The 25,130-nt window shown below is 44.9% G+C and overlaps 2 protein-coding genes across 2 annotated transcripts; one reads left to right on the top strand and one right to left on the bottom strand.

The window, feature by feature from the left end:
* The first annotated feature begins 4,727 nt into the window (after window positions 1-4,727).
* Window positions 4,728-7,183, top strand: LOC307229731 (uncharacterized protein). The gene is made up of 3 exons (XM_079999784.1): window positions 4,728-4,966; window positions 6,179-6,281; window positions 6,504-7,183. Exons 1-3 carry the CDS (start codon window positions 4,763-4,765, stop codon window positions 6,875-6,877), a joined length of 681 nt encoding a protein of 226 aa, XP_079855910.1. The 5' UTR covers window positions 4,728-4,762; the 3' UTR covers window positions 6,878-7,183.
* A 19-nt stretch (window positions 7,184-7,202) lies between these two features.
* Window positions 7,203-23,879, bottom strand: LOC307229730 (uncharacterized protein). The gene is made up of 14 exons (XM_079999783.1): window positions 23,790-23,879; window positions 20,326-20,409; window positions 20,093-20,240; window positions 19,696-19,753; window positions 19,047-19,128; window positions 18,773-18,888; window positions 16,999-17,167; window positions 15,156-15,286; window positions 14,691-14,789; window positions 12,632-12,661; window positions 12,409-12,462; window positions 11,829-11,981; window positions 11,624-11,722; window positions 7,203-10,981 (listed from the first exon to the last, which is right to left on the bottom strand). The coding sequence occupies exons 2-14, from the start codon at window positions 20,369-20,371 to the stop codon at window positions 10,847-10,849; spliced, it is 1,320 nt and encodes a 439-aa protein (XP_079855909.1). The 5' UTR covers window positions 20,372-20,409; window positions 23,790-23,879; the 3' UTR covers window positions 7,203-10,846.
* Between the last annotated feature and the right edge of the window lie 1,251 nt (window positions 23,880-25,130).

Raw genomic sequence — 25,130 nt, forward strand, 5'->3', positions numbered from 1 at the left:
TAAGATAAGACAAGATAATATAAAATAATATAAGATAAGGTAATATAAATTAAGATCAGATAAAACAAGATAAGATAAAACAAGATCAGATCAAATAAGATAAGATAAGATAAGATAATATGAAATAAGATAAGATAAGATAAGATAAGACAAGATGAGATAAGATAATACAATATAAGATAATATAAGGTAAGTCACAATAAAATAAGATAAGATAACATCAGATAAGATAATATAAAATAAGATAGGATAATACAATATAATATAAGATAAGACAAGACAAGATAATACAAAATAATATAAGATTAGATAAGGTAATATAAATTAAGATCAGATAAAACAAGATAAGATAAGATAAGATAATATGAAATAAGATTAGATAAGATAAGATAAGATAAGATAATACAATATAAGATAATATAAGGTAAGACACAATAAAATAAGATAAGATAACATCAGATAAGATCATATAAAATAAGATAAAATAACATCAGATAAGATAATATAAAATAAGACGAGATAATATAAAATATTATAAGATAAGATAAGGTAATATAAATTTGGATCAGATAAAATAAGATAAGATAAAATAAGATAAGATAAGATAAGATAATATGAAATAAGATAAGATAAGATAAGATGAAATAAGATAAGATAAGATTAGATAAGATAAGATAAGACAAGATGAGATAAGATAATACAATATAAGATAATATAAGGTAAGACACAATAAAATAAGATAAGATAACATCAGATAAGATAATATAAAATAAGATAAGATAATACAATATAATATAAGATAAGACAAGATAAGATAATACAAAATAATATAAGATAAGATCAGATAAGATAATATAAAATAAGATAAGATAATACAATATAATATAAGATAAGACAAGATAAGATAATACAAAATAATATAAGATAAGATCAGATAAGATAATATAAAATAAGATAAGATAATACAATATAATATAAGATAAGACAAGATAATATAATATAAAATAATATAAGATAAGATAAGGTAATATAAATTAAGATCAGATAAAATAAGATAAGATAAGATAAGATGAAATAAGATAAGATAAGATTAGATAAGATAAGATAAGACAAGATGAGATAGGATAATACAATATAAGATAATATAAGGTAAGACACAATAAAATAAGATAAGATAACATCAGATAAGATAATATAAAATAAGATAAGATAATACGATATAATATAAGATAAGACAAGATAAGATAAGATAATATAAAATAAGATAAGATAAGATAAGATGAAATAAGATAAGATAAGATTAGATAAGATAAGATAATACAATATAAGATAAGATAAGGTAAGACACAATAAAATAAGATAAAATAACATCAGATAAGATAATATAAAATAAGATAAGATAATATAAAATAATATAAGATAAGATAAGGTAATATAAATTAAGATCAGATAAAATAAGATAAGATAAGATAAGATAATATGAAATAAGATAAGATAAGATAAGATAAGACAAGATGAGATAAGATAATACAATATAAGATAATATAAGGTAAGACACAATAAAATAAGATAAGATAACATCAGATAAGATAATATAAAATAAGAAAAGATAAAATAAGATAAGATGAGATAATATAAGACAAAGAAGGATCAAATAAGATAAGGCTTAATCAGTTTTTCCCCGTAGAATTCACATGGATTGCACTTTAAATGTCAGGTGTTTCCTCTGAACAACCGTTAAGCCACATTCAAGCCTGCGGTGCAGGATGGAAAAATGCCTCAGAGTTAACAGTAAACACTCAATGTGAAAACATGACACCGTACCATGAAGCTCTTGATAAACAGTGAATATAAAGCTGAAAAAGGGGCCAAAACAACCATAAACATTGAGAAACTCTGCAATGAGCTGAAGCCGTGTGAGTGGGTGCAGCAGGAAGTGGTTCCTGTGTGATGGCGTGCAGAGCTGCAGGCCACCACAGCGTGGTCAGCCTGGAGGAACCGCTTCCCTCACTTCAAACCTTCCTGTTCAGTGTTTCGGCTCCAGGGTGCGTGGCTGCACTGCCACCGTTCATTGTTCCTCTCGGGTTCTTCTTGTTCCGTTCACTGTTGTGTTTATTTCATTGTCAACCTCTCGGCTTTAATTGCGCATGGAAAACATTCCCGTTCCTGGTTTAGTGTTTATTTACTATTCAGGTCATTTCTTATTGTGGTTTATTGTGTTTTGCCTTTTTTTGTATTCTATTGCCCTTTATTTATTTCTATCTATCCGTCCGTCCGTCCATCCGTCCGTCCGTCCGTCCGTCTATTTAATTATTTGTATGTTTGTTTGTTTGTTTGTTTATTTTGAAATTATTTTTTTATTTGTTGTTGTTTATTTTATATATATATATTTTGCCTATTTTGATGTGAGCCCCTTTCACACTGTTATTTCCCCCCGAGGATCAATAAAATATCGACACGTACACGGAGGCTCAGTTAAAAAAAAGCAAAATAAAAGTCAATACTCTGATGTGACCCCAGTTGAAACGGTCCCAGTTCCTGAACTCTAACTTCAACTCTTTTTTAAGAAGAATCTTTAATCGTCTCATGACACACTGCACTACAACACATGCATATACACACACACACACACACACACGCTTTTTCTTGAATTTAATACCACAAATTAATTAAAAATATATATATCTTTTTTAAATATACCAAAAAATATTATAAATAAATATTTATACTATATTTATAATAAATATTATAAAGTACATATAAAAAATATTAATAATAAATAGTAAATATTTTAAATATGAACTTTCTGCATTAGAGTTTATTTGGCACCGTGTGGACGTCAGATGGTAAAACTGAGGAGATCGTCTCATGAAGTATAAGATGAATGAAGGAGGCTGTGGTGAACCGGGAGACCCTGCCGCCGGCCCAGGTACCTGTGAGGGCTGGGCCTTCACCGGGGTCCCGCGCCGTAGCGCAGCGGGACGTGAAGGAGAGGTGGGCTGCACCGGGCGGCTCCCACAGAGCTCGGTGCTGGTCCTACCTGCCGCGCAGCAAACAGCCAGGTGCAGCGTCATCAGCCACGGCTTCATCTCCCTGGAAGGATGTGCTGCTCCGTCCGCCCGCCCGTCTGTCCGTCCGTCCGTCCGTCCGTCTGTCTAAACAGCACCTGGCAATGAAACACAGTGCTTCTCTGGCACACACTTCCTGAGAGAGAGACACACACACACCCACAACCACATGTGTGTGTGTGTGTGTGTGTGCGTGTCAGTAGGTGTGTGTGTGTGTGTATGTGTGTGTGCATGCACCTGTGTTTGCATGTGTGTATGCGTGCATGTGTGTGTGTGTGTGTGTGTGTGTGTGTGTGTGCGTGTCAGTAGGTGTGTGTGTGTGTGTGTGTGTGTTGCACCGACCCGCCCCCTGGCAGTGAGGGCGTGGTCTCTCCGGCAGCACCTGGCTGCGTCCTTGCCAAGCTCCTCCCTCTCGGTTGTTCCCTCTCCTCCAGCGTTGCTTGCGGGGCGACCCGCCTAGAGATGTGACCGCGTGCGTCGCGGGGGGACGTGGTGACGCTGGTGGTCGTGGTCATCATTGGCGAGGGAGAGCCACGCCCACGGGCTTTGTGTCAGCCCCACCCCCCTCTCCCCACTGTCCTGTCAAATAAAGGAGGAATCATAAAACGATAAACATGTACAGGTACATACCAGTACATACCGGTACATACCGGTACATACCGGTACATACTGGTACATACCGGTACATACTGGTACATACCGGTACGTACCAGTATGTACCAGCTGACCTTTCAGGCCCAAACCACCTCGGGCCGCCGGGCAATGCCCTGGCAGCCCCGACGGGCGGAGTCAGCTCCTGTCGTGGAGGCTTTTGGGGGGAGTGCCGGGCTCGCTGCATGTCTACGTGGGCAGAGGGCAGGAGAGCGACGGTATCGAACCGGCCGTCCTGGAACGAGCACATCTCCTGGACTTGGACATTTACTTTGCTGAGAAGAGACCCGTTGTGCTCTTCCTTCTTTTCTGTCGTGTATATCAATTTAGATTATGGGATGTTTGTGTTCGGCGTCAGGTAATGAGGTAAACCAACGACAAAGTAGCGGCTGTGAACAAAATGCTCCGCTTTCCAGGGCTTTTTCATCCGCTCCATCCCCTCCGCCGTGCGTTTCTCCAAACAAAACCCATAAAAACAGTGTTTTTATCGTAGATGTATTTATTTGATATAATCTTATTTTCCGATGTTTCGGTCAAACTGAAAATCCCCGCGTGTGAGGGTCCCGCTCCGCGTCCCTGGAGCCTGGAGCGCAGCAGCCGGAGAGGGAAGTCAGCCTGGATGAGTCACGTCCAGCGTCTGGAGGAGGAGAAATCAGTGGAAGTTTACAGAGTAAATCAAACGGAGTCAAGCTGGAGTGGCTGGAACGCATCATGTGAGTGGTATTTTTCAGCAAAAAACGTCAAAAACATGATTTGGGGACCTGAGAGACCTTTATTAACTTGTATAAAAAGGAGCATCATGGTTCCCTGCGACGGGAAAGTAAGTTAGGACGTTAAGGGCAAAGAGATCCTCAGGACGCTGACACAGGTCAGTATTTTAGTTTCGTATTTTTCACTTTTGGTTTGTATTCATACTGGTAATGTTCAAAGCAGTTCCCGTGTCCGCCACCAGGGGCAGTGTCTCTTTTCAGGCTCTGAACTGGTTTTCCAGACAGGAAGTGGAAAAAAGTTCCGAAACTTGAGGGAACTTTCGCTTTCCCGTCATGTCTCCTCGGGCTCCGCGGGGACGGGCTCTCCTCTCGGTGGTTCTGGCCGCCTCGCTGCTCCGTGTCGGCGGGCAGGGCCGCTCCGAGCCCCGTCCTCTCTCCGCCGGAGATCTGCGGGAGGCCGCGGCTCAAGTGGCCGAGCAGGTGAAGGGTTCCCTGGGAAGACTGGCCGAGGAGCCGGCGGTGGGTTCGATGCTGAAGGTGAGAGACGGAGACAGAGGAGAAGAATTTTATTATATTTTATTTTATTTTATTGAGGGTTTTAGAGCGAGGTTGTGTATTTTTTATTTTTATTTTTTTACGTTAAATAGTTTCAAATGAATAAAGACAGGGTTTTACTCCAGTTTTACTAATAGAAAAGTCAGGCCTCAAAAGTCATTAAATAATCTTGAATTTGAATTTAGAGCCTTAATTTCATTTTATACATTTAAACGTTGTTGTACATCCTGTGTTTTTTATATCTTACTGTACATACGTTTGGGTATTTCTGTTATTTCTGTGTATCTGGCTCCTGTTTGAAAGTGTTCTGTATAGAAATACACCAATCCCCACCAGCACAAATTCCTTGTTTATGTGAATGTTGTTGTTAGAATAAGTTCCTTATCTCTTACTTGCTCTCTGACCTGAAGGAAACTGTTCTAATAACGTAGAAGAAATGATTTAAAGAACTGACCGGTTCACATCCTGTTTCCGTCTAATGCTGCATAGCCTACAAGTACAATATCCTACCATCTGTCATATTATTCATATTCACCAGGACTCTGAAAACGACCGTCACAGACTGTCGTCAATGTGTCGTCACCTCAGCCGACGCTGTGTTCAATGTAAACTCGGCAAATTGGAACTCGTTTCAGTAGCAATGCTGACGTAAGGACGGACGGCAGCGCCGACCGACGCTCGCTCCCACGGGAACCCGAAAATTTTGCAAATGGTGGTCGACACGAAGTGAAAACTTTCATTCGCATCTAACGGGATGAACCTGGACCTGGTGTTGCTGCCTGCGGCCATACTGTTGTTGTTGTTGTTGTTGTTGTTGTTGTTGTTGTTGTTGTTGTTGTTGTTGCTGCTGCTGTTGCGTGCTCAGCATCCATTGCAGCTTGTAGCTTGGAAGGGGATTCCTCTTCTGTGGCCCCTTCTCAAAGGTTTCAGGGAGTGTTTCCTGGGGGTGGGGTTGGGATGAGGGGCTGCCGTTGATTTCTATGTGATGTGGGTCGGACAGGGCTCTACAAATAGACTTGACTTGACTGAGCTCTCGGTACCAGGGACATGGAGATGATTCCAAACAGGTGTTGCGTGTTGTCCTGGTTTTCTTCTTCTTTCCGTTTCCTTCTTTTTGTGTCGTCTGTTATCGTGGTTGAAGCTTGACCGTTTCCTTCACAATAAAGGTGGTGTTTTGTTATGCCCCTCCTCCAGGCGTTCTCCCACGTGCTGGACGTCCTGTCTGTGGGTCTAGCGTCCGGTCTGAACGTGGCCTCGCATCACCTGTCTCACCTCCTGCAGGCCGCAGGTCTCCACGGTAACCCGGTACCTCTGGCGACTCCTTCGCTCAAAGCGCTCGGTCATGATCAGCTTTTAGCAATGTTATTAAACTAAACATCTGTCTCTCTCTCTGTCTCCCTTTCTGACTGTCGGCCTGTCTCTCGCTGTCTCTCTGTTTCTGTGACCGTCTCCTTCTCCCTCTCTCTTCATGATGGTCTGTTTGTCTGTGCCTGTCTTGTCTCGTTCTCTCTCCTGTCAGTGTCCGTACCCTTGGGCAGCATCACCCCAGAGGGCGTGGTCTTTGTGCTGCGGTGGCTCCTCTTGGCTCTGATTGGCTACTGGCTGGCCTCCGCGGCGTTCAACCTGCTGGCCTCCACGCTGCGGAGGGCGCTGTGGATACTGAAAGGGGGCGTGGCCCTGGGCGCCTTCGGCCTGATCCTGAGCGACCGCGGCGCAGAAACCGAGACCACCGCCGTCCGCCTGGCCGTCCTGGTCCTGGTCTGCGTCCTGCTGGGCGTCAGCCCGTTGCCACGCGGGACGGTGGTGGACCGCACCGCCCACCTGGAGGAGCAGCTGAAGGTCCTGGACAGACGCCTGAGGGAGATGGAGAGGTGGAGGACGACGGAGGAGTGACGGGTGGAATCTAAACACTCATGTCCTGGTACAAATGTTCACATTTTGATAAGAACCTTTGAGTAAAACCTTTATAATATGAGGTGTGTAGTACTGGAGCCAGTCAAAAAATACTGTGGATTTATAATACTTAACATTTTTTTACATATAATACTTTACATTTCTGTTTTGTTCAACTTGATGAGCCTCAGCTGGTGTGTGTGTGTGTGTGTGTGTGTGTGTGTGTGTGTGTGTGTGTGTGTGTGTGTGTGTGTGTGTGTGTGTGTGTGTGTGTGTGTGTGTGTGTGTGTGTGTGTGTGTGTGTGTGTGACAAAGCAGGCAAAGAGAAGTTTCACTTTGTTTTACTGTTGTATTGAGATGAATACATTCACATATAAATGTCTGACTTTGTAATAAGAAAAACAAAGGAACATTCCACAGTGGTGATGTTTCACGCGTCATGCCCCGTCCCACGTCAAATTGGAAAAAGAAAGATTAAACCTCATCGTTCTCACGGTAAAAAGCTTCCGGCTCCTTTTCACTTCTTGATTTTGGAAACCCTCCACCTTTGATATCCCCCGACACTGAACAACACAGTGAAAAGCACCGAAGAGTCTGGAATCTCCAGGTCATTTCCAGGACCTGCAGAATGGCGTCTCAAGTACATTTTTCCACTATACAGCCTACTTGGCTTCTTTTTATTTTTATTTATTTTTTATTTTTTATTTTTTTTTACATTTAAAAAGGAAAACAAACAAAATCCTCAGTTCAACGCACTGAGGTGATGATGGAACAGGCTCCAAAAGGACGTCATCACGTGAAGGCTGATCTGTTGGGCTCCTCCCTGAGCTCCACTCCTCGGTCCTGGAGCTCTACCCAGGGCCGGCACGAGGCAGCAGCGACTGAGCGTTGCTGGGGGCCCCCAAGAGTGATGGGGGGGGCCCCCAATCAGTGGCGTCACGAGGGGAGTGCCGACCTTACCGGGAAATGCGTAACAGAGAGGGAGCGGTCTCCGCTCCGCTGCATGTCCCCGTTTCTCCAAACAAAACAAAAACTTCTTATTTTAGATGTATTTATCTTCATCCATTTCCTAATTGGATTAAAACATTTAAAAAAAGCCTTGCGCATCCCGTGCCGCCTCACGCATGGCAACTTAACCCCCCAGTGACTCCACTGCCCCCAAAACAAATTCTGCTTAGGGCACCATAAAGACTAGGGCCGGCCCTGCTCAATGCCAACAACACTGGCGTCCCAAATCTCACACGACACAATATTTAGTAGCACTACACCGGGTCAAATACTGTATGGTAGTATGCAAACACTGCACTGGAGGACGTATCCCACAATGCACTGTGAGGACAGGGCTACAAGGAGTAGTGTTCTCCTAGACTATATGGCGACAGTACACACAGTACCTGGTTTCTGGCTCCAAAACTTATTTCCACATTACAATGCTGAATTAATCAACACCTTTTCCCCCGAGAATATAAAACAGAATTAAATAAAACAACAGATTTTTGTACGATTCTATTTTTTTGAGACGTACTAGGAGATTCACAACGTTTGAAAAAAATACAGAACTGTTGTGAGATCTGCTGCTGTGGAGCATCCTGCTTGTGTGTCTGGAGCAGCAGAGTTAAACACTACAAATACACACACTTCACATTTTAGTTTTACACTTTAACAATATTTCCCCCCCAAGCAAACTTGAAGGTGCCGTGTGTAGAATTTAGCAGCATCTAGTGGAGGAGCTACGGTGGCCTTCAGGTGCCAGAAAACAAACAAGACAGTCCCTCTCGAGAGACAGTGTTCGGTTTGTCCGTCCTGGGCTACTGTAGAAACATGGCGGTGCAACATGGCCGCCTCCGTGAAGCGTGCCCCGCTCCCTGTATCGATAAAAAAAACGTCTCATTCTAAATGAACGAAACCACAACGGTTCTCATTTTCCTGGGATTATACACCAATTAAAACATACTTATGAATATTATATTCCACTTCTGCCAAGTCCGTTCCGTAAATTCTACACACTGCACCTTTTGAAATAAAAAAGTGCTAATTAAAATGTTTAATCTGATATATAGTAAATGTAACGTTGAAAGGTTGAGTTTTCTCTGTTGAAAAGGAATAGAGCACCTCAGAGGTAAAGAGAGCGAGAGAGAGAGAGATCAAATAAAAGGAGGTAGAAGGAGGCTCCAGGACGGACCCGGAATCAGGGACTTGGACAAAGTTTGAGGAGACCGTGCGAAGGGAAAGGAAACGGGCGGAGCGCGCTCCGAAAAGGCACCGTCCGAAACCTGCCGCGGCGCCGGCGAGGACACGCTTTGCGGGACTCAGTGCGGACACAACGAAAACTTAAGGTCCAGGCTGTTTTGGAAGATTCTGGGCTGGACCCATCAAACACCGAGTGACACGGCTCTCGGCCAATCATCTGTCAGATATAAACCACCCTTTGTCAGACGGACTTTCTGAGGACAAGCGAGGGTTTCTTAGCTGGACCGTGCGACCTCCGCAGCGTGGAGGCCAGAACCCTGTCCCACGTTCACAGGAGTTGGGCCCTCGCTTACCCCGCGTCGCACCCACTGAACCGGAGGAACCGAGAGTCCGACGAACCAAAATGACCGTTTTTACCCGGGGACGCGTCAAGAACCGACTCCCTGAAAAGAGTCAAACCGCATCACTGGTTCCTGCATCACATGGGAACCTGACTCCACCTCCAGCAGTTTGGGGTCGAACCTGAATGTGAGGATTCTTTCAGTTCAAAGTGTCGGAGGAAGGTCGTTGTGGTATGAATGTACAACATTAGGTGTTTGCACCTCGGACGGATGAGGCCGCGTGACCCTACGACACCCAAAGAGGTGTGAGCCCAGGGAAAGGACCCCCGTGGCCGGTTCTCCACCCTGCCGCCGCTTCCCGTCCGCTGCAGAACTCGGCACCAGAAGTGTCTGAACAGAAAATAGTCTGGATGAGCTCATTCTACTTGTTTTCCCTGTTTAAACGGAGGGAGGGGCTCCCCCTGAAAGGCCGTCTTGTGTGTGTGTTTTATTATTATTGTGGTTTTGTAAAAATACTGTAGAAAATGACCTCAGGCGCCGCACATTTCAAAAGTAAAGTGACATTTAAGGCGGCGGTCCGTCCTTCTGGACTTTCCTTCATCAACTGTCGAACTTACAGCTTTGACAAAAATTACAGAAGGAAGAAAAAACCAAAAGGATGAATGTAGAGCGTTAAGCGGCGTGGGTCTGGCAGGACGCCCCCTGCTGGTGGACTACACACTGTGTTGATGAGATAAGGACTGGACGCTGTGACGGGTCAGAATCTGTCTATCGAGGGCTAGAATAGACTTTAATCTATTACAATAGAGTAATCATTAGAGTAGAGTAGTCATTACAGTAGAGTAATCTATAACAGTAAAGTAATGCAGTTTTCTGAACTTCATACACTGTTCTAGTCAATGCTCAGAATGGTGGTTCTACAATACGTCTACTGTGTAAATATGTTATGAAAGCACCGATAGTCACCCCCAAAACATCCTCATATCGTCCATATCCAGGTTTTCATCACAAATGTGATGTTTGGTTTCATCGCCGCGTCCTGCTCCTCGACTCAAACTGTCGACAGCACGACACCAGGCCACTTCTCCTAGAGACTCTGCCCCTTTAACCAACAGCCAAACAACGTTAAACGCTTCCTCTCCTCCTTTCCTCGTCTCCTCCAGAGAAAAATGTCTATAAAATAAAACCGCTAAACAAGATGAGAACAGTGAAATCTAATCCCTGTTGTTGAAATATCGATCCGTCTGTCGCGTAAAAACCTTGTGCGCTGGCGTGTGCATCACAAGCTTTTCTCGATCTGTGTGTTGAAGTGGTTGAAGGAGCGACCCCGGGGAGGAGGAGCGAGGCCCGCGCCGCGTCCTGACCGGTAAAAAAACAAAACAAAAAAAACCATTCAGACGACTTCAGGATCGCGCCGCCGGGGGGCTCACCGCGCCCCCTACAGGAAGTTGCTGGAGGAGTTCTTCCCCGAGTCGATCTGGAAATGGTGGGCGGAGTCGGAGGAGCTCAGCACGCCAGCGGTGGAGGGCGGGACCGGGGGGCCGGACGGGTCAGGGGGCGGTGCACCATGGGCCTGGGGTGGGGACGAACTCAAATTCAGTTATTCAACTCGATTACAAGGGATCACGATTTGACATATAAACATATCAACTCAAATCATATTTAAAAAATACTTGCACATCCCAGCACTTTCCCACATGAAAGATTCCAATCCACAAGTTGCAGATGGCGTTACCATAGCGATGTACCAGCTGGTGACCATTTTGACCCAGTGTTTAATATAATATAAAAATAATAATAATTATATATATATATAAAAAAATAAAAATAAAAAAAAATAGGGTTGGTTTGGCAGGTCAATTAGTCATCTGATCCAGGACTAGATAATCCTGCTCAAATTAATTTAAGAAGAATTAGTTCCAGATGTGGAGGTGCCGGAGGACTTGTCGGCTCTGGATCAACCTGCTCCACCCGCAGGCCACGCCCGTTCACCCAAAGGTTCCATTTAAGATTCACTAAAACCCGGATCAGCTCGACTCCTCCTTCTGGAAAGTCACGTTTTAAAATCCAGATTAAAGGTTGGATTTAGTCTGGGATCAGGTCCGGTCTGTGTCGGCGGAACCGGCCCCTAGAGCACAGGGTTCCAGTGTGTGTGTGTGTGTGTGTGTGTGTGTGTGTATTGGTACTGTGTATATATATTTCTATGTGTGTGTACCTGGGCGGGTGCCAGCAGGGGGTCCGTGGGAGAAGACGCCATTTGCTCTATCTTCACTTCCTCTGTCTGGGGGGCTGTGTACATCACTGGATTGTAGCCCTACACACACACACGTGGGCACACACACACACACACACAGTTGTACTACAGTCTGTGTGTTGGGGGTATGGGGGGCTCAAGCTGTGGTGCTGGCGTTGGGACGTACCATGGAAGCACCAGGGGCGGGGGGGTACTGGTCCGGCATCGGAGCGTTCCACTGGGGGGGCTGGGCGGGAGGGTAGACCGGGTTCTGGGGGGTGTAGGTGGGGTTCTGGGGGGGGTAGGTGGGGTTCTGGGGGGGGTAGGTGGGGTTAAAGCCCTACAGGAAACAGAGGCAGAGTAGTCAACAAGGAACAGGAAACAGCTCAGAGGAAGAAGTGGGGTGAGGCGGGGTGGGGTGGCCACCAGGGGGCGCTGAAGGCATCATGATGAAAAGTGCTCGTTCACACACTTCAAGCACCAGAGGGAAGAATGAGCTGAAACCCCACAGCTCATCTACTTCATGAGAGATGAGTATTATTTGTCCTCAAAAACGAACGTAAGGAGGAAATAGATCAACTTTGAAACGTTCTACTGTCATTCATTGTTTTTGCACATCCAACACCGAATAGAGGAGGAATCACAAGTAGAATGTGGTTGAATGTGCATATGGTGTGAGCTTCACGCCCCCTGCGCCGCCCCCTGCAGTGTGCCTCCCGCAGGCCGCACCACAACCGCCTGAGTCACTGATGACTGTATCAACTGACCGGTGCAGGAGGAGGCCCGTTCCACTGGCCTGGAGGGGGATGCACTGTGGGGTCCTGTTTGCACACACACACACACACACACACACACACACACACACACACACACACACACACAGTTATATGACTTCATTTTAATGAATATAAATATGAACATGTAAGAGAGATATGTAAAATAAGTGTGTGTGTGTGTGTGTGTGTGTGTGTGTGTGTGTGTGCACGGTACCATGTTGCCTTCAGGGCCGTGGTAATACATCTGTAAACACAGAGAAACAGTCAATTCATCACTCTCCATTCATCTCCATCTTTCTTAACCTTAACCAAGCTTAACCAGCTGCAAACTACCAACGTAACCTTACTGCACTGAATGCACTGTTGAATGTGGCCCCATATGAATATTGCTTATTTATTTTAGTCATTTATGGGATGGATTGGATTACTTTATGGATTACTTTACTTTTTCTTTATATACGGTTTTCCGTAAATAATTAATATTATTATTAATACAATAATATAATTATAATGAATAATATAAGTAATATAATACTATAATTATATCATAATTAATAATATAAGTAATAAAATAATATAATAATATCATAATTAATAATATAATAAATACAATAATATAATTATAATATCATAATTAATAATATAATTAATACAATAATATAATTACACTACTCACAAAAAGTTTGGGATATTTGCCTTTCGGGTGAAATTTATGGAAAATGTAAAAAGTTGACGCTACAGTGATATGTTATGATGAAAGTAGGGCATTTAAGAAGAAGATACAATGGTGATTTCCTCATCTCAAACTATTTATTGAAACAAAAGCCAACAACAGTGGTGGGTTTACCACAACAACAAATGTCAACGTCTCAATAACTTGTCATGTGGCCTTGAGCATCAATTACAGCTTGACAAGGACGTCTCATGCCGTTCACAAGTCGACTTCTTGTCTGCTGAGGCCTGGCCCCCCACTCTTCTTGAAGGGGGCCCTCAGGTCATTGAGGTTCTGGGGTACAGGGTTAGGAGCCTCTACACGGCCACTCAGCTCATCCCATAGGTTTTCTATGGGATTCAGGTCTGGAGAAAGTGCAGGCCACTCCATTTGAGGTGCCCCAGTCTCCAGCAGCCGTTCCCTAATGATGCCTCCTCCATGAGCTGGAGCGTTGTCGTCCATGAAGATGAAATGAGGCCTGTGTTGTTCATGCAGGGGCACAATGACTGGATGAATGATGTCATTCAGGTAGTATGGGCTTGTCACTGTACCATTCACAAAGTGTAGGGCAGTTCTGTATTGACCAGACACACCTGCCCACACTGTAACACCACCACCACCACCAAAGGCTGGTCTGGTGACAGTGGCTGATGCGTAGCGCTCTCCTTGACGTCTCCATCATTTCTGCTTAACCTGAATCCACTTTTATCAGAGAACAGCACTGAGGCCCCTGGTCCCTCATCCAGCGTCAATGCTCCCTGGCCCCTGCAAGACCATGATGCCTGTGCCTGGTGGTGTGGTCAGGTGCCCTTGCAGGTGGTCTAGCACGTAGACCACGCTGATGTCAACGGTTTTGAATGGTCTGACGTGACACTTGGTGCCTCTCACCTCCCTTAAATGTGCCTGGAGTTGAGTGGCATCATCATGCGGTTGCGCAGGGCACTGTTCACAATGAAGCGCTCATCAGTGTGGGATGTGGCCAAAGCACGTCCACTTCTATGCCTTTCTGTGACTCTTCCAGTCTCTGTATCTCTGTTGCAACCTGCTGATGACACTCTGTGACACTCTAAGCTCAGTGGCCACTTCCCTCTGACAACATCCTGTTTGAAGCCTCGCCAGGCGAGGTGCTGTTGATCAGTTGTTGGTGTGGTCTTGGTCTCATGATGTCAACATGTGAACAGCATGATGAAGAAGACTGTTAAAATATCAATTCTAATTGAACCAGGAAATGTATTGGTGGATTCATGGATCATACACCTGTTGTGAATTTTTCCGTTCAGCTCCTTGTTAGAGAACAGCAGGTTGTGCAAAAAGTACTGAGACATTGAACAGTTGGACATGTGCATTCAAAAGTTTAGAGAAGGTCAAATGAAGTTCACCTGTCAAGGTTATAATGCATTTTAGCTTCATCCTGAAATTTCACCCGAAAGCCCAATATCCCTGTGAGTGTGTAGTGTATAATATCATAATTAATAACATAATATAATTAATAATGGTTTATCTCAGTAATCTCGTCATCATCACACGTGACAACTCTGTCGCAGCAAAAGCCTCCACTCACGGTGCCGGGGGGGCCCCCGGGGGGGCCGCCGGGGGTGTAGTACGCAGGGGGGGGTCTGCCGGGTCCTCCGGGCGGGGGGGCCACCGTTTCGGGGGTCGCCTGCAGAGACACGAGACACGGTGGAGATTTCACGGAAAGGGAACCAACACTGGGCGCTGGCGGCGCCTGACGCGCCCGGGTCCACACGCCTCCACGCGGCCACGCGGATAACGTCAGAGACACCACCCGAATGTTGCTCCCTGCTCAGGTCCCCGAAATCCGAGGAACCACCGCCCAGAACCGCTTGACATAATGTGGTTCAGTCACAGACAGAGCAGTGACAGAATGAGCTGGTCCAGCCTCCAAAGAATAAAAACAAACCATTACTCCTTTATCTTGATCAGGTCAGAACACTTTGGGGAGGACTGGAGCGGTTCTGGACGCTCTGCATTCAACTAGACTGGACCACACCCAGAGGGACCGGACCTGCAGGGTTGCGCTGGTGGAGGCCTTCTGCCTGAAGATCTTCTTCCTGCAGCAGCAGCAGATCCCGACCGGGATCCCGAGGAGCAGCAGGAGAGCCAGGAGAGGGTTCCCCGCAGTTTGCTCGTGGTGGTCTGGGGGTCACACACGCACACACACACACACACACACACACACACACACACACACACACACACACACACACACACACACACACACACACACACACACACACACACACACACTAACATTTTTGGCTTCTCAACGGTTCCTCACACCCTGTTCTCCAAGCTCTGGGTTTCTGCAACATTCCTTCATACGTGTAGGGTCCACGACAGACCCCCTGGGGCCCGGATCACACTTACTACACAAACCTTGGTCCCACATTGAATCCAGAGAATAGATCTGATCAAATGGATCGAAGCGACGCTCCTGGAAGTGGGAATTTGAAACTCATACACAATTATAATCATATCATGTTTTTCTTTGTTTCTGAGGAAACTCATTCATTTAAACTCCCTTATTTTTGGGGCTTATTGTATAGAGCTACATTTTTCCTAATTTCTTGCTCTTTTTTGGTTTATTTTCATTTGTTCATTCTCTCTCTCTCCACAACCACAACTTCAGCTCTGGGTGGTTTGTTGGTGGATAACTGGTTGCCATGGTGCTCGTACACAACGCTCAGTTAGCGACCAGAGAGAAGCTGAGGCTCTCTCTCTCTCTCTCTCTTTTTTTTTTTGATTTCCCTCCAGGGATAATAAAGTATTAAGTAGTCAGTGGTGTAAAGTAACAGTAAAAATACTTTGTAACTGTATTAAAGTATTTTTGGGGAGTATCTGTACTTTACTTCCGTTAATATATCTCTGTGGACTTTTACTTTGACTTCCAGACATTTCCTAGTGAATGAAACCAGAGGAAAACTGGTCGATGATGTTAGTGAAGCCAGTTCTCACAAAGTGAACGTGAGTGAATGGAGGGTGACATCAGCAGCAAGCTGAGCGCTGCTCAGGGTTGCCAGGTCTGAGCTTTTGGGGCTGGGTTTGTCGTCGTGTTGTTGTCTTTACCGAACAAGTACAGGTCTGTCCCAGTGAGACAGCTAGAGCGGACGTGTCGGAGAGCCGCGCCCACAGCCACGCCCGCCTCCAGCAGCGACGCTGCTCCGCCTGCACCCGCTACCACTGATGGAGGCCAACGCCCGGGGCCATGTTTACAACAAACGTTTTATTGTGTGAGAGTGAAAGATGCATCTAACCCAATGAAGTGCCTCTTGTGTTTTACTGGAAAATACGGAAAAATTGGCAACCAGAATTAAATCAGACAAAACAAAAACTAAGCTCAAAGCAAAATAATAACTTTGTTGTTTTTTCTCCACTGTGTTTACTTTGACTTTTGATACTGAAGTACCTTTAATACCAGATACTTGAGACTTTTACTCAAGTGTGGCTTTTGAGTACTTTGTCCACCACTGTGAGTAGAACGTGTCTGCAGCGTTCAGAAATAGCAAAGCTTTATTAAGCTCCTGCAGGAACACATGTCAGCTGTCAATCAGCCGCAGGGGGCGGAGCCTGAGCAGAACCAGGCAGTCGGATGGAAACTGGACTGAGAAGCTGGTTCTGCTGCAGCGTCTGCACCTGTTTGTCCAGAGACGTTTCACTGTTAAACGCTGGAAATAGGACTTTTAAAAATTGAATTTCAACCTCTTTCAACTAATAACATGTCCAGATCAGATGACATCACCTGAGCGTCTATTCTGAGTCTGTGTGTCCTCTGTGTGTGCGTGTGTGTGTTCATGTCCATGTACGTGTGCACATGCATGTACGTGTGTGTGCGTGTGCATATATCCCACCGGTCAGCTCCATCCTGGTGACGGACACCTTCCGGTTCCTGCGGTTCCATAGGACGTAGCGTCCTACGTCGCTGGTGTTGACGTCCCGCAAATTGATGGAGGTCTGGTGAGTCCGCAGCCGGTCCCAGTACTCCGGGAGGTCCCGGCCCACCGGGGAGCCGTTGCGCACCTGGAACGCCGAGCCACGCCCACACAGCTGTCAGGTCAGCGACACCTCCCTCCCTCCCTCCATCATCCCTCCCTCCCTCCCTCCATCATCCTTCCCTCCCTCCCTCCATCATCCCTCCCTCCCTCCCTCCATCATCCCTCCCTCCCTCCCTCCATCATCCTTCCCTCCCTCCCTCCATCATCCTTCCCTCCCTCCCTCCATCATCCTTCCCTCCCTCCCTCCATACCTGCCGGTTCCTTTGCACCTCTACAGTATTTATTTCCCCATTGCTCATCGTTGGGTGATTGGGTGCTACTATGTTTTTATGGAGCCATCATTTTTATTATTAAAATCCATAACTTTTGAGACATGAGCAATGCTCCACCTCCATCCTGTCATTTAAAAGAATAGTTATGACTGAAAAAGTTATTGATGATGTCATAGTTGTCTGCAAACAGTGAAGCTGGTTTAAAGTGTTGGAGGGGGTGTTGGTGGAGTATTTCATCCTTCAAAAATGAAAAAGTAACACTGTTCTCACAGGGTTGAAGTATAAAGCTGACACAACGAATCCAACCACTTATTTTATAAAACTTATCGAATAACATTAATAATAATAGTAACAACAACAACGACAATAATAACAACAATTTCTATCTTCTCTGAAAACTCAAATCAAGTCCCTTCCTCTTGATCACGACACTTTCACTTCCTGCTTCATTTCTCACTTTCATCTTCATCATTTGACCGCGACGTACGATGACAAATTGAATTTCTGCGATTTGGAATCTTGAACTGTTCAAGCATCTATTACATTTCATTTCATTGATCAGACGCTTTTATCCAAAGCGATTTACAATTGTTCAAACACCGACGGACGCAGCCATCAGGAGCAATTAGGGGTTAAGTGTCTTGCTCAAGGACACTACAGCATGCTAGCAGGAGGAGCCTGGGATCCAACCAGCAACCTTTAGATCACTAGACGACCAGCTCTACCTCCTGAGCTACCACCCCCATCCAGCACCTATCGATGATCCCTCCCCCCATCCATCCCTCCCTGCATCCTTCCATCCATCCATCCATCTCTCCATTCATCCATCTATCTCTCCATTCATCCCTCAATCCATCCATGCATCTCTCCATCCATCCCTTCATCCCTTTATCCCTTGATCCCTTTATCCCTCCATCCCCGCAACCATCCATCCATCCATCTCTCCATTCATCCATCTATCTCTCCATTCATCCATCTATCTCTCCATTCATCCATCTATCTCTCCATCCATCCATCCATCTCTCCATTCATCCATCTATCTCTCCATTCATCCATCTATCTCTCCATCCATCCATGCATCCCTCCATCCATCCTCCATACAGCGGGCAGTGGCTCAGGAGCTAGGTTTGGTCCCCGGCTCCTCCTGGTAGCGTGCTGATGTGTCCTTGAGCAAGACACTAAACCCCCTAACTGCTTGCGGCGTGGCTACATGCAGCCACTGCTCCTAGCTACGTCAGTTACTAGGATGTGAAATGCATTTCATGGCCTGAGTACTTGTACTCTGTGCTTTGACAATTAGTTGAATCAAATCCCATCCCCCCTCCATCCCTCATCCATCCATCCCTCCTCCATCCTACCAGTGTCACGTTGGCTGTCTCTCCACTGAACCACAGCGTGGCGTCAGCGATGTCGATGCCTTCCAGAGAAATTAGGAGAGCCTCTCCTGGGATGCGCTTCACATAGACATGCCTGGCTGGAGGGAGGGAGATGGGGATGGATGGGGGAGAGAGGGAGAGAATTTTACAAATATTCAGGATCTGCTGTGACTTGACTGCAGAAACTGCAAACCAAAAACTTTATTCAATAATCTTTAAAACTTTATTCACTCCTCTAGTTCAGTGACAGACTTACGTGTGACGGCCACTTTGACGGTGGAAATCTCTTTGTCCCAGAAATCTTTCTGTATGTAGGTTCCCTCGTCCTCATACGTCACCTGGAAATAACTTATGTTGTTACATCAATTACCAATTCACTGTCACTCACTAAGAATAATAACAATAACAATAACAATAACAATAATAATAATAGCAACAACAACAACAACAATAATAACAATATTAACAACAACAATAATAACATAACAATAATAATAACAACAACAATAATAACCATAATAATAATAATAACAACAATAATAACAACAACAATAATGATAACAACAATAATAATATTAAAAATAACAATAATAACAACAATAATAACGACAATAACAAAAACAATAATAACAACAATAATAATAATAACAATAATAATAATAACAACAATAATAATAACAATAATAACGACAACAACAATAACAACAACAATAATAACAACAATAATTATAATAATAACAATAATAATAATAATAACAACAATAATAACAACAACAATAAAAATAATAACAATAAAAACAATAATAACAACAACAATAAAAATAATAACAATAAAAACAATAATAAAAAACAACAATAATAATTATTATAATATCTTAGCAGCCATCTGTGCGTTTCAGACTCACCTGGTCGATGTACCAGCGACGGTCGTTTCCCGTCCCAGAAACTCTGCCTTTCGTCAGCCTGAAGAGACAGAAGGAAACACCCAAATAAAATAAATGGCAAATAAAGAGACATTAATTAAATAATAAACAGCACACTCAAAAACAAACAGACTCACCAAATATTTAGCAAAATAAAGTATGGGTATGGGTTTTGGTTGTTGCAGCAGAGTTGTATTTCTATATGATTTATATTCATGGTTATATATAACTTATTGCCCATTAAGTATATGTAGCATCAGATTGTGCAGTAGAAAACTGTGCAGGCGTTCATGTATCCATGTAAAGATGATGATGATGATGATGATGATGATGATAAACACTGGGACTCTCTAGCAGAGGCTGTATTTCGGCAGCGTACCTCATCCCGCCCTTACTCCAGTACTGGAAGGTTACACCGGGCTCCTCCGCCGGGATGAACATCAGCTTTTCCGCGCTCTTCGGAAGGTAGATCTTCAGCTGCCGGCCGTGGGCCAGCCGCTCGTGGAGGTCAGGAACCGCATAGCATTCTGGGAAGGAGGGGTCGGAGGTCAGAGCCTTACTTTTCAAAAGGGAGAGACAGGGAGAGAACGAACTGTCTTCACTCCTACTCACCCACACTGAGGACAGAGCTGAACAGGAGCACCACAACCCCCCACATCTGGAGAGAGGGCGAGAGAGAATGAAGTGAATGTCCGTCTTTGGAGAGGGGATGAAAAGAAAGAAAGGCTCTGTGAGTTGGTCGGCCAGCGAAACACATATTCCGTGGCTGCTCGCTGTAGGCTGGGGGTGCCTCCGGGAAGGGGTTGTGGGCGTGCTATAGTGCACTCGGGGCCACTACTCGGCCTGCTGCGCCCCTGATCCGGCTGCGCTTCACCTATCTCTCCCAGTGTCAAAACTCATACTCAGTAAATACATATACGTTAGGGCTTGCGGGATGGATGGGATGGGTGTGAATTATGTGGGTGGGAATGTGGTGGGCGCCTGCAATCTTGCCTGTCACACTGCTGCCCCGACATGCTTTTCGTCCATCCCGAAATTTGAATCGCATTCGTATTAGCCTAGAACACATACACTGGCACACAAATCCTCCTCCCAACAAAACTCCACCAGAAAAGGAGGGTGCGACCTGGCAGGCCGCTTCATTGTGAACAGTGCCCTGCGCAACCGCATGATGATGCCACTCAACTCCAGCAGCACATTTAAGGGAGGTGAGAGACACCAAGTGTCACGGCACACCATTCAAAACCGTTGACATCAGCGTGGTCTGCGTGTTAGACCACCTGCAAGGGCACCTGACCACACCACCAGGCACAGGCATCATGGTCTTGCAGGGGCCAGGGAGCATTGACGCGTCAAGGAGAGCGCTACGCATCAGCCACTGGCACCAGACGAGCCTTTGGTGGTGGTGGTGTTACAGTGTGGGCAGGTGTGTCCGGTCAATACAGAACTGCCCTACACTTTGTGAATGGTACAGTGACAAGCCCATACTACCTGAATGACATCATTCATCCAGTCATTGTGCCCCTGCATGAACAACACAGGCCTCATTTCATCTTCATGGACGACAACGCTCCAGCTCATGGAGGTGGCATCATTAGGGAACGGCTGCTGGAGACTGGGGCACCTCAAATGGAGTGGCCTGCACTTTCTCCAGACCTGACCAGACCAGACGTCTCATGCTGTTGTTAACAGCTCGAGACGTCCTTGTCAAGCTGTGACTGATGCTCAAGGCCACATGACAAGTTATTGAGACGTTGACATTTGTTGTTGTGGTAAATCCACCACTGTTGTTGGCTTTTGTTTCAGTGAATTGTTTGAGATGAGGATCACCATTGTATCTTCTACTTAAATGGATCACTGGAGCGTCAAATTTTTACATTTTCCATAAATTTCACCCGAAAGACAAATATCCCAAACTTTTTGTGAGTAGTGTATGTGCGATACGCTAGTATCTGGTTCCTATTGATGGTGTTTGACATGCTCTACTTCCTGCTGTCCCCTTTTTGCTGCTGGAACAATGTAAATCCCCGGTGTGAGACTAATAAAGGTTTATCTTATCTTATCTTATCTTAGAACCCTGTAGGACCATGTAGAACTGTGTAGAAGAAGTACTTCATTAATCCCTGTGGAAATGTGTCCTCTGGGAGCAGTGTGCAGCCACAACAACCTTGCTCAAGGGCACTGGCAGGAGTGCTTAACCCCTAACATGCACTTCTCAGTGGTTAGCTGCCTCACAAGGAGGAGGTTCTGGGTTCGAACCCCGCGGGGCCTTTCTGTGGCGCATGGGTGTTCTCCCCGTGTTTCCTCCCACCGTCAAGACATGGGCGTCAGGGTGACACAATCCCGCCGATGCCCTTGAGCAAGGCACTGCCTCTGGAACTGGCCTTGGTCCTCGGGCACCGCGCTATGGCCCACGGGTCCTCAGCGGGCGGGTTGGGTCAAATGCAAGTTTCCCCACCGGGATGTGCTGCGGTGCTGCTCCGGAGGGAAACCCTCGTCCCTCAGTTCCGTCTCCGGTTCGCTTATGGATCCCGCAGCCACCAGCTGCACGGCGCGGCCACCGAAGCCCGCCGGCCTATAAATAGAGGGCGCAGGGCCGGCCCGCCAGCCTCGCTCCTACAAAACCAGTTCAAGCCAGTCAGGTCCATTCCGTTTGCCAGCAGCCTCCGCTTCCGGCAGGCTGGAGTGACATCACAGTGTGGAGGTGGAGGTGTGTTGGGGCGTCGCCGACACCGTCACAACACAGAGCTCGGAACACATGGAAGCTCACTGCCTCCTGGGCCCGACACCCACTTCTCCAAGTGGCTCCCACGGGATATTGATCCTATATAACTATCATCCATATTTCAATATTCTCACTTGTTCACGATTTAGAGTAAATCAATGCACCAGGAAAACATGTTTGTCAGGTGCAACGGTGCTGGAAGCGTCAGGGTCACAGAGCGAAAACCAAAACAAGAGCAGAGCTTTGGAAAGAGACGAGCGCTCTGGGCAGAGTGCACACACACACACACACGCACACGCACACGCACACACACACACACACACACACACACACACACACACACACACACACACACACACACACACACACACACACACACACACACACACACCAGAGGTGTGTTACTGTGGCGACGGCCCCGCCCCCTGCTGAAGGGCTGGGATGTAGTTTATATTTATTTGTGTATTTAGAGCAACTTCTGCTGAGTCAATCAGAGGATTTATTCATTCATCTATAGATCTGTCTGTCATCATCTACACATCTGTCTAACATCTATAGATCTGTCTGTCTCCATTATCGATACCAATGACAAACCTTCAGTTTTGGATGACGTCATGGCTCAAGCCGTCTAGATGACGTGCCCGCAGGCGGCTGGAGGGGGACGAGTTCCCAGACACGGAGCTTGCTGAGCACTCGTGACGAGAATTTTGGAGGATGATGTCACGAAGCAGCCTGAAACTAATGAAATGACGACCGTTCTACACCAATATCTGCTCCCAATGGAGGTCGATGTCGATCGACCTCAAACGACAAGACGCCCGAAGCGCCCCGCTTCCAAGGAGACCTCAACCGTCCGTGCGTGCTGCGGTTGTCGTGCTCCACATACTTTTAGTCTGCAAACGCACGGAGGATCAGATGCGTCCAGACGGTGTTTAAGCAGGAATGTGGTGGAGGAAGCCGAACAATGAGGCGGGGAAGTGACGGAGATCCGATGGAGCTCTGGGTCCGGGTGGAGGAGCTGCAGGGCGGTGCAACCGGCCCCGGACCCCACCCCTACGAGCCCCTACGAGCCTTCTCAGAACAGTTCTCCGTCGGAAAACAGAACGCAGCCCCGGCAGCCTCCACCCCCCGCAGCCTCCACTCCCGGCAGCCTCCACCCCTGCAGCCTCCACCCCCCGCAGCCTCCACAACCTGCAGCGCCGGGCTGCAGGCGCCACATGGAGCCGCAGGGCAGCGGGTCCCTCCCCAACCGGCCTTCCCGGTGGGTGGGTGCGAGTGTGGCGCCGGGGCCGCTCCGGGTGCGGAGATTCCCGTAAAACACGTAGATCCCGTCCCCACCCGCGTCTCTTACCTCGATCCGGAGGGTGGAGGCTGGACGGTGCCTTCTTTGTTATCCGTAGAGTGAGTCCGGAGACTGGCAGCAGCTTGGATTGAGGGCGGAGGTTGGAGGGTGGAGCAGCGGACGTGTGGATGCCGCCAGTGAGTGACGACGGACGGGGTGTCGGTGTCTGCTGTTAACCCCTTGTAGTTCTGCTGGGTGGAGTCGGTGCTACGGCCATGAGAGGAAGAAAAAATAAATAATAATAATAATAATAATAATAATGATAATAATAATAATAATATTATTATTATTATTATTAATAATAACAATAATAATTATAATAATAACAATAATTATTATTATAATTATAATGATTATAGTAATAGTAATCATAATGATAGTAATAATAATAGAAACAGTAACAACAATAATAATAATAACAACAAACAATAATAATAATTATTACAATAATAATAATAACAGTAACAATAATAATAATAATAGTAACAACAATAATTAAAATAATAATGATAATAGTAATAATAATAAATAATGAAAATAGTAACAATAATAATACTAATAATATTAACGACATGAATTATAGTAACAATAATATAAAAAATAATAATAATAGTAATGGTAATAATTGTAACGACAACAATAATAATAGTAATAATAATAATAATAAGAGTAATAATAATAATACAAATAATAATAATAAAAGTAACAACAATGATAATAATAATATTAATAGTAACAATAATATTAATGATAGTAGTAATTGTAACAATAATTATCAAAATAATAATGATAATAGTAACAACAACAATAATAATAATAATAATAATAATAATAATGATAATGATAATGATAATAATAATGATAATAGTAACAATAATATGAATGATAATAATAATAGTAACAATATTAATAGTAATAACAAAAATAATAATAATAATATTAATAATAACAACAACAATAATAATAATATTAATAGTAACAATAATATTAATGATAGTAGTAATTGTAACAATAATAATAATAATGATAACAATAATAATAATAATAATAAAACACATTGTTTGGTTTATGTGATTGATTACTGGTATATTTTAAAATATTTTTTTTATCTTACTCCTACTTTTTATTTTTTTTATTCCTATTTTTTATTGATTTTTTTTTAATTGTATGAAATATTTTTCAATTGGTATTATTGCCCCAAAAATGTAGAGTCGTTGCTGCTCTTATCGTCGTTATCATCATAAAGCTCTTGCTGAGCTGCTCATTGCTTTTGTTTGAGACCTGTTGCTGTCGGAGGGGAGTTGGCTCTTCATCTTCATCAGGTGGCTCTTCATCTTCATCAGGTGGCTC

The sequence above is a fragment of the Zeus faber genome (genome assembly GCF_960531495.2).
Source record: "Zeus faber genome assembly, chromosome: 4".
Taxonomy (NCBI): Eukaryota; Metazoa; Chordata; class Actinopteri; order Zeiformes; family Zeidae; genus Zeus; species Zeus faber.

What these genes read in the sequence shown, in the direction of transcription:
- LOC307229731 (XM_079999784.1), top strand. Translation starts at nt 4,763, where the DNA reads ATGTCTCCTCGGGCTCCGCGGGGACGGGCTCTCCTCTCGGTGGTTCTG. An exon ending in CGGTGGGTTCGATGCTGAAG is followed by an intron (nt 4,967 to 6,178) that starts GTGAGAGACGGA and finishes CCCCTCCTCCAG; the next exon opens with GCGTTCTCCCACGTGCTGGA. An exon ending in GCAGGCCGCAGGTCTCCACG is followed by an intron (nt 6,282 to 6,503) that starts GTAACCCGGTAC and finishes CTCTCCTGTCAG; the next exon opens with TGTCCGTACCCTTGGGCAGC.
- LOC307229730 (XM_079999783.1), bottom strand. Translation starts at nt 20,371, where the DNA reads ATGTGGGGGGTTGTGGTGCTCCTGTTCAGCTCTGTCCTCAGTGTGG. An exon ending in CGTCAAAGTGGCCGTCACAC is followed by an intron (nt 18,889 to 19,046) that starts GTAAGTCTGTCA and finishes CCCTCCCTCCAG; the next exon opens with CCAGGCATGTCTATGTGAAG. An exon ending in ACGGCCCTGAAGGCAACATG is followed by an intron (nt 12,463 to 12,631) that starts GTACCGTGCACA and finishes GTGTGCAAACAG; the next exon opens with GACCCCACAGTGCATCCCCC.